The sequence below is a fragment of the Grus americana genome, chromosome 36 (genome assembly GCF_028858705.1).
Source record: "Grus americana isolate bGruAme1 chromosome 36, bGruAme1.mat, whole genome shotgun sequence".
NCBI classification, from domain to species: domain Eukaryota; kingdom Metazoa; phylum Chordata; class Aves; order Gruiformes; family Gruidae; genus Grus; species Grus americana.
In genome coordinates this window covers 830,846-842,334 of record NC_072887.1, presented here as the reverse complement: position 1 = coordinate 842,334, position 11,489 = coordinate 830,846, and the positions used below count along the sequence as shown (strand labels likewise).

At 54.5% G+C, this 11,489-nt stretch overlaps 1 protein-coding gene across 1 annotated transcript; it reads left to right on the top strand.

Annotated features, from left to right (window-relative positions):
• The first annotated feature begins 3,136 nt into the window (after positions 1 to 3,136).
• On the top strand, positions 3,137 to 11,183 carry LOC129198817 (deleted in malignant brain tumors 1 protein-like). The gene is made up of 8 exons (XM_054808438.1): positions 3,137 to 3,298; positions 4,369 to 4,698; positions 5,658 to 6,005; positions 6,711 to 7,046; positions 7,397 to 7,726; positions 8,570 to 8,899; positions 9,387 to 9,506; positions 9,644 to 11,183. The coding sequence occupies exons 1-8, from the start codon at positions 3,205 to 3,207 to the stop codon at positions 9,694 to 9,696; spliced, it is 1,941 nt and encodes a 646-aa protein (XP_054664413.1). The 5' UTR covers positions 3,137 to 3,204; the 3' UTR covers positions 9,697 to 11,183.
• The last annotated feature ends 306 nt before the right edge of the window (positions 11,184 to 11,489 follow it).

Sequence of the window (11,489 nt, the reverse complement as noted above, 5' to 3'; positions counted from 1 at the left end):
TCTCACTCCAGACACCATGGCCTTCAAGATTCATAGAATCACAGAATCACAGAATGGTTTGGGTTACCTCAAAGATCATCTAGTTCTAACTCCCCTGCCATGGGCAGGGACACCCTCCACTAGACCACATTGCCCAAAGCCCCATCCAACCTGGCCTTGAACACTGCCAGGGATGGGGCAGCCACAACCTCTCTGGGCAACCTGGGCCAGGGTCTCACCTACCTCACAGGGAAGAATTTCTTCCTAACTTCTAATCTAAATTGAACCTCCTTCAGCTTAAACCCATTACCCCTTGTCCTGTCACTACACTCCCTGATAAACAGTCCCTCACCATCTTTCCTGTAGGCCCCTTCAGGTACTGGAAGGCCACAATTAGATCTCCCCAGAGCCTTCTCTTCTCCAGGCTGAACAATCCCAACTCTCTCAGCCTGTCCTCATAGGAGAGGTGCTCCAGCCCTCTGATGAGCTTCGTGGCCTCCTCTGGACTCTCTCCAACAGCTCCATGTCTCTCCTGTACTGGGGACCCCAGAGCTGGACGCAGTACTCCAGGTGGGGTCTCACCAGAGCAGAGTAGAGGGGCAGGATCACCTCCCTCGACCTGCTGGTCACACCTCTTTTGATGCAGCCCAGGACACAGTTGGCTTTCTGGGCTGCAAGTGCACACTGCTGGCTCATGTTGAACTTCTCATCAATCAACACCCCCAAGTCCCTCTCCTCAGGTCTGCTTTCAATCCATTCCTCGCCCAGCCTATAGTCGTGCTTGGGATTGCACTGACCCATGTGCAGGACCTTGCCCTTGGCCTTGTTGAACTTCATGCAATTCGCATGGGCCCACCTCTCCAGCCTCTCAAGGTCCCTCTGGATGGCATCCCTCCCCACCAGCATGTTGACCAGATTCTGTGTAGAAACTGTCTATTCCGCATCCTCTAGCCAAAACAGGGCTGTCCTGCTGATGTAAGACTCCCTGCTTCAGCTGCTTCTCATACCAACCTTGGGGATCTCCATCCACAATGTTTGTATAAGAGATAAGTGGACACCAACGTTTTTAACCTTTTAGGTGCAATTCCCACAGTCGGTTAGATCGAGCACTTCTCAGACCCAGCAGGAAATATTGTATAACTTACCTTTAGCTCTTAGGAGTTAAAGTGAGCATCATGCATTTCACATCTTGCAGGACTTCATAACCCAGCCCATCATATGCAAGGCTACAGGGATGCAATCTCACTCTGTTCTTCTGGCTTGACACTTATTGCATGGTGCTTACAGGGCTTCACAAAGAGATGTTGGACCATCCAGGCTCATGTTTTCAGGCTGAAGGGTACTAGTAGCTGTGCAAGCAAATCATGGGGGCAAGATGTCGTGTCTCCACACTGCGTCATGCCAAGGGCTGCAGTTTAATTACTGTGGGGGTAATGAACATTCCTGCAGCCCCCAAGCTGATGTTCAGACTAGAGGGAGCTGTAGCTGGGCAGGGAAGCCCTTGGGGCTCCTCTTCTTGGCATGAGCAGTGAATTGAAAAGATGGGGGAGCGCTCTTTAGGAAAGGTTTAAACTTTGCAGCCACAAAAGGCCAAAAATTAATGGTCACCTTCCACCGTAAGGCAGTCAGGATTTTATACAGGGGCCGGGGCTGTATCCAGCTAAGCAATGTGGACTGTGTGGTGCCAGAAAGTGCCCTCTCCAAGTGCCCAGCTCAGCCCTGGGATACAGGCTCCTGCCAGTGCTGTGTGCTCAGGAAACCCTCCCCTGGGCCATGTTCATTGCTGGGAGCAGCACGGAGCGTCCTTTCAGGACTGCTTTTTTTGCTGAGACTCTTTATTTTTGGTTCAGCACAGCCATGGGAGCCCATGGCCCCAGGGACCCAGCAGCTCAGCATGGACTGAATTGGATGTGGCCATTTCCCATCTCACCGTCATAAAGAGGGGTGGTGTGTCCCACGGATGTCTCAGAAATGTTGACGCATGTTGTCCATTGTGCCTGGTGTCATGGGGGCTGCAGGCTGGGTTTGAATGGAGACAGCCCAGGGAAGGGTTTTGAGGAGAGGACTCATCTCTGGAGGGTGGGTGACCTTACTCCCTGACCACAAGCTGAGAAGGGAAATGGGCTGCAGGGTCCTTGGCTGTGGTGTCGGGAGGTGCTGAGCTTCCCACTTTGATCCCTCTGCCAGGCATGATCATGCCCAGCTCCGTCATCTCTGATGACGGCACAGCCAGGAGCCACCTGGTCCAGTGTACTGGTCTGAGGGCTCGGCGATGCTCTGCTTTCCTTGCACCAGCCCCAGGGACTGGGCAGGCTCCTTGGCCTGTAGCCATGCCTCCAACCCCAGCCTTGGGATGTGCAAAAACCCACAGGTCATCCCAGGGGCCCCATCACACCCCACCCCGCTGCTTGCACTGAAAACTCGAATTATAGTACAAACATGGGGATGTTTGGCACAAACCCAGGCGTTTGTACTAAACCATTGCCCGCCTCAGAGATCAGTCTGTAAATTCCCTGAATTCCCTTAAACTCAGGAGGAGAATCAATGGCTGAGCCTGAAACCTGAGAGTGTTTGCAGCTTAATTTCAATGGCTACAGCAAAGTTTCTGGACCACCCCCCTCCTTATTCTTTATATTATGATACACTCAGAATACAGGCTGAGCATTTTATATGCACAATGGCTTCAGCGACCTGACTTCAGGACAGACTCCAGCCAAAGCATGTTATTCAATGTACATAGCTCCTCAAAACTCCTTATTTTGGCAGGAGAAAGCAGGCTTCTTGCCCTCTGCAAGCACCCTGGGGGTATCTCTGGATGGCAGGGATTCACCTTCGGATACCTGCAAGATGCAGCTTGGCTTTTACCAAGGGTGCAAACATCTGTAAGTGAGCATTGCAAACCTTCCTGCTGCCGGATCCGCAGCCTGGAGCTGGCTGGGGACTGGGGAGATGGGAATGAAACGGGGTAGAATCAGCTGGAAAACGGGGGGGCCTCCTAACAGACATGGCTCTGGTGGTGAGGGGCCACCTAATCCACTTAAAATCAGAGGGCAAAATCCTGGGGACAGCAGGGAGGAGGGTTCAGTGCAGGAGGAGGGATGAGTGCTGGGCAAACACTGTCGCTGCGGAGGAGGGGACAAACCCTGCTTTCACCACCCACAGCACCCAGCTCAGCTTGCAGCTCACACTGGGACGGTCACCTGCCCTAAGGCATATGCGACAGACATGGGGGTTTTGGGTTGTTGCCTCCTGTCCCTGCACAGCAACCTGGCTGGCTTCACCAGATCAGGGCTCTTCATCTGCCTGATGTGCCTCTGTGGTGAGTGGCTCTTGCACGGGGGAAGGAGCATCCTAGGAGAAAGAGGGGGTCGGACATCTGCAGGAATGGGGGCACTGGGCTTCAGATGGATGGGGCAAAGTCTTCTTTGACCCACCAGCCCTTAAAAGCTTAAGAAAGCGGTGGATGGGGAAGGAGACATCGTTAGCTGGGTAATTATCCTGGCTTCTGTGCTGCTGCCCTTGCACAGAATGGTTGGGAAATGCTTGGAGCCTTACCAACCGGTGACAGTCAAGACCACAAATTGCTTATTTGTGTTGGCCACCTCTTCAGGGCCAGCCAGTTCATTTACAAAGGGCACAAAGTCCTCTTCCCCCAGCGCAAACAGGAACATTTACTTTGCTCTGCGCCCTGCAGACACGAAGATTTTCCTGGAGGTGACCAATTGTGCTGCAAGTAGGATGCGATGGTGCTTTTCTTATTTTTTTTCTGCCTCTGCCTGCCTTGTTTTGCATCCCCTTCTCCAGGAGATGCTGCAGCCTCTACCCAGACCCTAACCTGCGCATCCCACAGCAGCTCAGCAACTCCAGCGCTTACCGCGATGGTGATTAAACACCTCGCATTTACCTTTCTTGCTGTATTTTCAGCCTGTGTAATGCTCTCCTCTAAGATGCAGCTCCACTTGGCTAGGGGCCATGGGCCAATTTGCCATCTCCCTATCACATCATGCAAATCACTAATTAAAGCACCAGGCTGCACACACAGAGACCCCCCCTTTCCCATCAGATGCCTGGCATCTACTCCCTACATACAATTTGCCAGAGTTTTCAATCCAGACGGCAACATTTTCCTTTTCATTGGTTTAGAACACTAAGCAAAAAAGTCTCTGAAGCCCCTTTAAAGATAATTGTCTTTCAAAAGGGGGGGTTTGCAGAGTATTTTCTCTTACTGGATTTGGATTTGTTTGTTTGTCTTTGAGCCAAAGCAGAAGCATGTCCGTGGTTCACAGAAGCTGCCACCATTTGCACAGGCTCTGTGAAGCTCGTGCGAGTGACACAGCCTTTCCCGGTGCTGCTCTTCCACACCGGACCCTCTCTGTATCCCTCTTGCAGACCTGGCTGCTTCCCAGTGGGTTCCCCTCCGCCTGTCCGATGGCCCACACCACTGTGCCGGCAGGGTCGAGGTCTTCTATGAGAACCAGTGGGGAACGGTGTGCGACGACCACTGGGACTTGGTGGATGCTGGCGTGGTGTGCCGGCAGATGGGCTGCGGCATGGCGCTGTCAGCCCCCGGGGCCGGGCATTTCAGAGCAGGGCCTGGTCCCATCTGGCTGGATGACGTCAACTGCACAGGGATGGAGGTCGCCCTGTCTTACTGCAGGACAAAGGGCTGGGGAAAGAACAATTGCCACCACGGTGAAGATGCTGGCGTGGTGTGTTCAGGTAATGCCCTGCAGAAATTATGGGATGGGGACGGATGATGACATATGGTCTGAAAAGCAATTCCCTCACAAGGAGTGTTGACCTCTCCAATTTTCCAAAAGCTCCCTGTGGCACAGAGCACCCACAGCCCCAGCAAGGGATGGTTTTGTGGTTTGTCCCATCCAAGGGACTGCAGGCTAGGGAGCCATTTGGGAAGCAGGCTTGGAAATATTATCTGTGCTAACTCCACCTTCCTGAGAAGCTGAACCACCTCTGGGGGGGATGCACAGGGACCCCCTGTGCATCACACACCTTCTCGGTGAGCAGGACCCCACAAGCCTTGCTTCAGCTGCATGTTTTGGGGATGCAGGCACGGCTAGAGACCCGTTGTGTTTTGCAAGCAGGCACTGTGAGGCACAGCCTTTGGCAGGGGAGAGACCGGCCAGGATGGAACACCCAGATTCCTCACCAACATGAGAGACAGGATGATTTCCATGCCGTTGCCTCTGGCAAGCCACAATCAGCTAGAGAGCGCTCTTATGGCCACAAACCGTGGGCCTTCAAATGGTTGGAGCTCCAAAAGCTTGGAGCTTTGGTGGCTGATCAAGGTGCAGGCACTCATGGCAATTGGCAGATGCTGGAGCCACCCCTGCCAGAATTGTCCCAACAGACATTGGCACGGGTATGTCGAGCCCTCCCAGTTGGTACCTCCACCTGCAAAGAGGATGTGGTGCCCCATGAATGCCAGGAAAAAAAACCCTTCCCTTCTTCTCCTGTCCCAGCATCCTCAGAATCTCCAGCCACAACTTGAAAGACCATGGGTTGCTGGGACCACATGACAACACCTCCATGCCGGTTCCGAGGTGGCTGTATGTTTGTAGTGACTGGGAACAGCCAACAACCATGGTGGAGTGTAGAACAGTCCTGCAGAAATGAGCAGAAAGGGGGTTTTGATGGTCCGCCTCTCGTGCCCTCTGTAGACTCATCCACCCCACGTATGGACACCCACACCAGTCCTGCAGAGCTCCGCCTGGTGAACGGCCCGAACCGCTGCTCTGGAAGAGTAGAGGTGATGCATGAGCACCAGTGGGGAACTGTGTGCGACGACGACTGGAGCTTCCCTGATGCCAATGTGGTGTGCCAGCAGCTGGGCTGTGGGACGGCAGTCTCAGCCTACAGCGCAGCTCACTTTGGCCAGGGTTCAGGCCCCATTTGGCTGGACAATGTTCAGTGCAGTGGGACTGAAGCTGCCCTGTCCGAATGCCTGGCCAGACCTTGGGGTGTCAACAACTGTGACCATGGAGAAGATGCCAGCGTTGTGTGCACAGGTAACTTCATGCTTGCAGACCAGGAGAAGTTCAGTGGAGGATGCTCTGCTCTGGGGATTCATACTGGTTTCGGCCTTGTTCCCCTCATTCCATCTCCTACCACATGCCATGCTGGCACTCTTTAGCACACAGGTCCATGAACGTAAAGAGCAGTAGGGATAATGGGAAGGGAATAATGCCCTTTGGGCAGCATGCAAAAAGTGTGCTCACATGGGCATCAAGGAGAGAGGAAAAGCACTGGACCAGGTGCCAGATGCTCCTAGCAACGTCCCACAACCCACCACACTATGGGCACCAGTAGCCCTTGGGCTATTCAAAAATGGGGTGGGGGAGGCCTGAAGTCTTTTCGAAGAAGGGGCAGTGGCATCTGGAGTCTGCAGAAAGTCTCTTTGGGCGCTGCAGCAGCCACATTAAGGGTTCATGGATGCCCACCTGGGAAGACTGAAAAAAAAAGAATTGCAGCCATTTATGGTTTGCTTGCGCTCATGTTGAATGTGCACGGGCTCTGAGGTTGCACGTCTGGTTTTGCCCACACCTGAGATGTTTAGCCCCAAACTTTAGATATTCCTCAACAGCTCTTTGTGGACATGGGAACCTCCCTGTGCAAAACACCCTCTGGCAGGGGTCTCCATGGGTCACCATGGTGGCAAGAAGAGGCACCTTGTGGGACACCTGGTCTGACGCTCCCCTTGTGTCTTCTATCAGGAGCAGGCACAGTCACCGATACACCAGCTCGTCTGCGCCTGGAGAATGGCCCCAGCCGCTGCGCGGGGCGCGTGGCAGTGTTCCACCACCATCAGTGGGGGACGGTGTGCGACAACGGCTGGAGCCTGACTGAGGCGGCGGTGGTCTGCCGGCAGCTGGGCTGTGGGACGGCCATCTCAGCCCCGAGGTCAGCTCACTTTGGGCAAGGGTCCGGCCGCATCTGGCTGGATAACGTGAACTGCACAGGGACAGAAGCTGCCCTCTCTGAATGCCAGGCCAGGCCATGGGGATCCAACAGCTGTGACCACCGGGAAGACGCTAGTGTGGTGTGCTCAGGTGATCCACATTAGTTGGGATAAGTACTGAGCAGATTGGGGTGCAGGATCAGCTCAATCGCGTCCCAGGTAGCCAGGAACTCTATAGTCACCACTCATCCCAGGACCCTCCCATAGTCACTGTTGACCCCAGGACCCTTTGTCAGGCTCCAAGCCCCAAGCTCTGGAGCTGCAACCCCTCTTTATCCACCCAATGAGAAGAAAACCCCAAGCCAGCCCTGATGGTGCAGCACATTTCCCAGGCAGCCAGAGGCTGCACGCATGGAAGGATGCTCTGATTTTCCCACAGCTTAGCACGTTGCAAAGTGCAACTGGAGCTGTGGATAAACGTGCCCCTTCCTCCCTTCACAGATGCGGACACTTCGGGGCAGCGCCTGCTGCGGCTGGCAAATGGCTCGAACAGCTGCCTGGGGAGAGTTGAGGTCCTTCACGACCAGAAGTGGGGGACCGTGTGCGACGACACCTGGGACATCCACGATGCTGCCGTTGTGTGCAAGCAGCTGGGCTGTGGGATAGCACTGTCAGCACCAGGCTCGGCTCATTTTGGGCCAGGGACAGATCCCATCTGGCTGGATGGCGTTCACTGCACGGGAACCGAGTCTGCCCTCACTGAGTGCGAGCTGAGCAACTGGGGAGAGCACAACTGCGGCCACAGCGAGGATGCTGGCGTGGTGTGCTCAGGTAACACCAGGCTGCAGGGAACAGGGCAGATGACCCAGGATGGTTGGTGTCCATCCAAGGGGGGGCTTAATGGGTGTTGGAGCTGCTGTTCTACCCCAGTGCTCTGCCAGGCTCTCTCCTCTCTGCTCACTCGCTTTCCCCGTCCCCAGCGTCAGAGCAGAAGTCAGCTTTCAACCAGCCACTTGGCTTGGAATTGAGCAAAAGTGCCACCCTGCCTTAGACAGGAGTTGTGGACCTAACTCATATTGATTTAATATAGACTATGTCCCTCTAGCTCATCAGTGACAGCATCCTGTGATGAGCAAAGCCTTGCTTAAAAAAAAAAAATAATCCAGGTGCACCTTTCCTAGACACAGGAGTCCAGTGCCACCAGGTAGGTGAGTGTGGGTCTCCCATGAGCCCTATCTCACAGATACCAGCCCTGTGGTGATGTCGCTTATTAAGGCATCTCATACAAGGGGCTGGAGTAAGGCAATCCATGCCTCATAGCTGGTCGCAGGGGCTGGTGGCTTGCCTTCAGAAGGGCACCAGAAAAAAATGCCCAGGAGCAAGTCAGGAGCTCTCATTGCCACGAAGATGCCTACGGAGAGGGAGCAAGCATGCGGGTGTGCAAAGCAGTGTGTAGACCCACAGGCAGTTGCACGCAAGCCTCTGGCCACCAACCTCTCAGGCTGTCTGTCCCCCTGCTGTGCATTCGAGCCAGCAACAGTGCAGCAGGCACAGGCAGCACATTGCATGCACACCTGTCCCCATGCATGTGGGTGCCTTGCACACGCCTCTGAGGGTCTCCGCCCCTATGGGGGTCAGAGGGGCCACCTCACTGCCTTGCACTCTTCCTTGCAGGCACAAACCCCTTGCAGGTGCGGGTGAAAGACGGTCCCGGTCCCTGTGCAGGGTGGGTGGAGGTGCTCTACAACGCTACCTGGCACGGGGTGTGCAGCAGCAGCTGGAGCTTGCTGGAAGCTGGGGTGGTCTGCAGGCAGCTGGGCTGTGGGCCAGCCCAGTCAGCACCTGTCGGAGCCCAGCTCAGCCAGGGGGACGGCCGTGCCTTGCTGGAGGGGCTGAGCTGCCGGGGGACCGAGTCGCTGCTCCTGGAGTGCCAGCAGAGAGAGATGGGTCCGGGGCCATGCAGGCACGGCTCAACAGCCGGCGTGGTGTGCACAGAGCCAAAAGGTGAGTGTCGGGATCCCCTGTCATCTGTTCTGTCTGCATTGGGGCCGACCTGATGCAGACACATGGTGGGGTAAAGGCTCCTCTCTCCATCCTGGTCTCGGCTCCCTCCCAGGCAAGGAAAAGAGTTTCCATAAGCCTTTTTGCTGGGAGCCGCTAGGTGAGCAGGGTAGCGGCACCTGAAGGCAGCAGCTGTGAAGCAGCAGAGTGGGACAAACTGGGTGAAGGCATCTCAGTGGGCATGGCGATCTGAGCATCCATAGCGAAGACAGTCTGTTTGCATTATCCCAATGAGGGGCTTTCCATGCACCCACCCTCCCAAAGCAGAGGGTGAGCTGTCACTCCTGCTGATGAGGGTCAGCCCCAGCCCCCAGGAGGGCAGCGAGGATGTTGCAAGACCCCAAAAATGTGCAGCAGAAGGAAAGGGTGAGAGGGGCAGAGAGAGTTAGGCCATCCAACCAACCCCCTCTGTGCTTCACTCTTCCTGCAGACCTCATACATTCCTGCTCGGTGCTGGCAGGCCTGCTTGGCATGGGGGCAATCCTCTGTGGGACCCTGTTGGTCCTGTACCTGTGGATGAGGTGTGGAAGATGGGCTGGACGCTCCCAAGGTAAGAGCAGGACCATGGCACATGGTGTACCTGGCCTTCTTGTAGAGCTGGTTGCACTCCTGGCTGGCATGGAGGAACCCCAAACTGGGGCTGGGGATTGCACCTTCCATGCATCACCCTGCTCCTTCATTTTGCAGATGTGCCACTTATAAAGAAGACAGAGGACACCAGGACGTCATCCGAGGCTTAGGCAGCCATGCTCCTGGTGTCAAAGGCAAGGCTCCGTCAGGACCCCAGAAGATCCCGTTCTGTGGAGCCAGAAGAGCGGAGCAGCCACTGTGACGGTCAGCAGAGAGAATCCCCTCTGGCAGAGCGGAGACCCCTGCCTTGTGTGCCCCATAGCCCCCAGCTCACTGCACTGGGTCCCAGTTCCTTCATGCAGCACTGCGAAGTCTCTCAGTCTCCAAGCAAGGTCTTCTCAGAATAAGTCTTATCTGGTCCTCTGGGTAGGCTCCAGCATCCTAACCCCATCTGCAGAGACTCCTCTTATTCCCAGCCCTATAATGGCTATGATCCCTTTCCCCAGCCCTATAGCCCCCTATAATCTGTATAACCCACTGCAGAGCCATCTGCATTGGTACCGTCACCCTAACTGCATTCCCAATGGGATGAAACCTTTTTCCCCCTAATCTTCCATGAAAGTGAGGATTACTTCCTGATCCAGGAGCAAGAAAGCAGGGTGCTCTCCTGCACTGTACACAACCACATTTGCACAATGAGGACTGCACTTAAAAGCCTGTCCAGAACAGGGTGAGAAGTCCCTCACCCATTGTATTTATTCAATCCACTTTTGAATACCAGTAAAAACCCTGAAACCTGAAAGAACAAGAATGCAGCATTATACAGATTCTGGGATATGAAGTGACTTGGAGAGGTGGAAGTGGTTGAAGAATAGACCCCTTGATTATAGAAGGATTGTAGATAATCAGGTCAGGGAACTCAAGATTGCTAACGCTGGTTTAGATATTGTCCTAGCCACCAACAAGGAAGGGTCACATTCCTAATGGAGCAACCCATGGAGTCAGTTCTGAGCCCCAAACATCTACCACTTTGGTGAAGTCAGGAGGAGCCATTGTCAGAGGAATGTCCAGGTGTCATGGGGAGGGAATGAAGGGACTGCAAGCTTGACCAGGTTGTGGTGAAGGTGTGCCTTGTGAGCCGAGCTGATCTCCACACAAGGGTATGGAAGGGAAGAGTTGGTGCAAGAGGCAGCAGGGAGAAGACATGCGTGATGGAGGAGTCCCAGCATGTATTTCAACGCCCTTCAGGTCTACCCTCCCACCTCTCCTTCCCTCCCAGCCAGCAGTTGGCAGCTGTGACTAGTTGGCATATTGCTACTTGTCCTAAGCCCCAGCCATACAGCCCCCCCTGGATGGGTGTCTCCTGTCAACACGTGCCCACAAGGTCATCTTCTGCTCCTCCATGGACATCCATTACTCCTGGGACTTCAGGGTTTCTCATCCTGCTAGCACCTGAGCCTTCTCATCTTCCTGCTTGCTACCCCAGCAGACCTAGTCCTCCAGCCTTGCCTGTCCCAAAGTTTACACCAAAGGCCCAGGGCTCCTTCTAGCTTTGTGGGTAGAGTGTCTTCAGAATAGGGGAAAACAGGAGCTTGGACCCAACTTTATGCAATAAAATAAGTGCAACATTTGGAGAAGGTCTTTGTAAAAAAGCTGGGATGAGTTGGGTTTCTTCATGGCTCCAACATGAAGGATCAGTATCTGCTAGATCCAGGCTCAGGCCATGGGCTACTCTGCAGAGATGCTCTGCAGGGACCGCAGCATCTCAAGAAGGTTTTATTTCAGACTTCCCAGAGGGACAAAACACCCAAATTCAAAAGGAGCAGAAGGGACGCAGGACCATGACTCACTTCCAGAGTGGCTGTTTGTCCAAACTGTGAAAACAACCCCAGCAGCAACGCCCTTGCCCAGAGCTGCATTGGTCATGTCAGGCTACGACAGTTCACAGCATTTCCGTGACGGT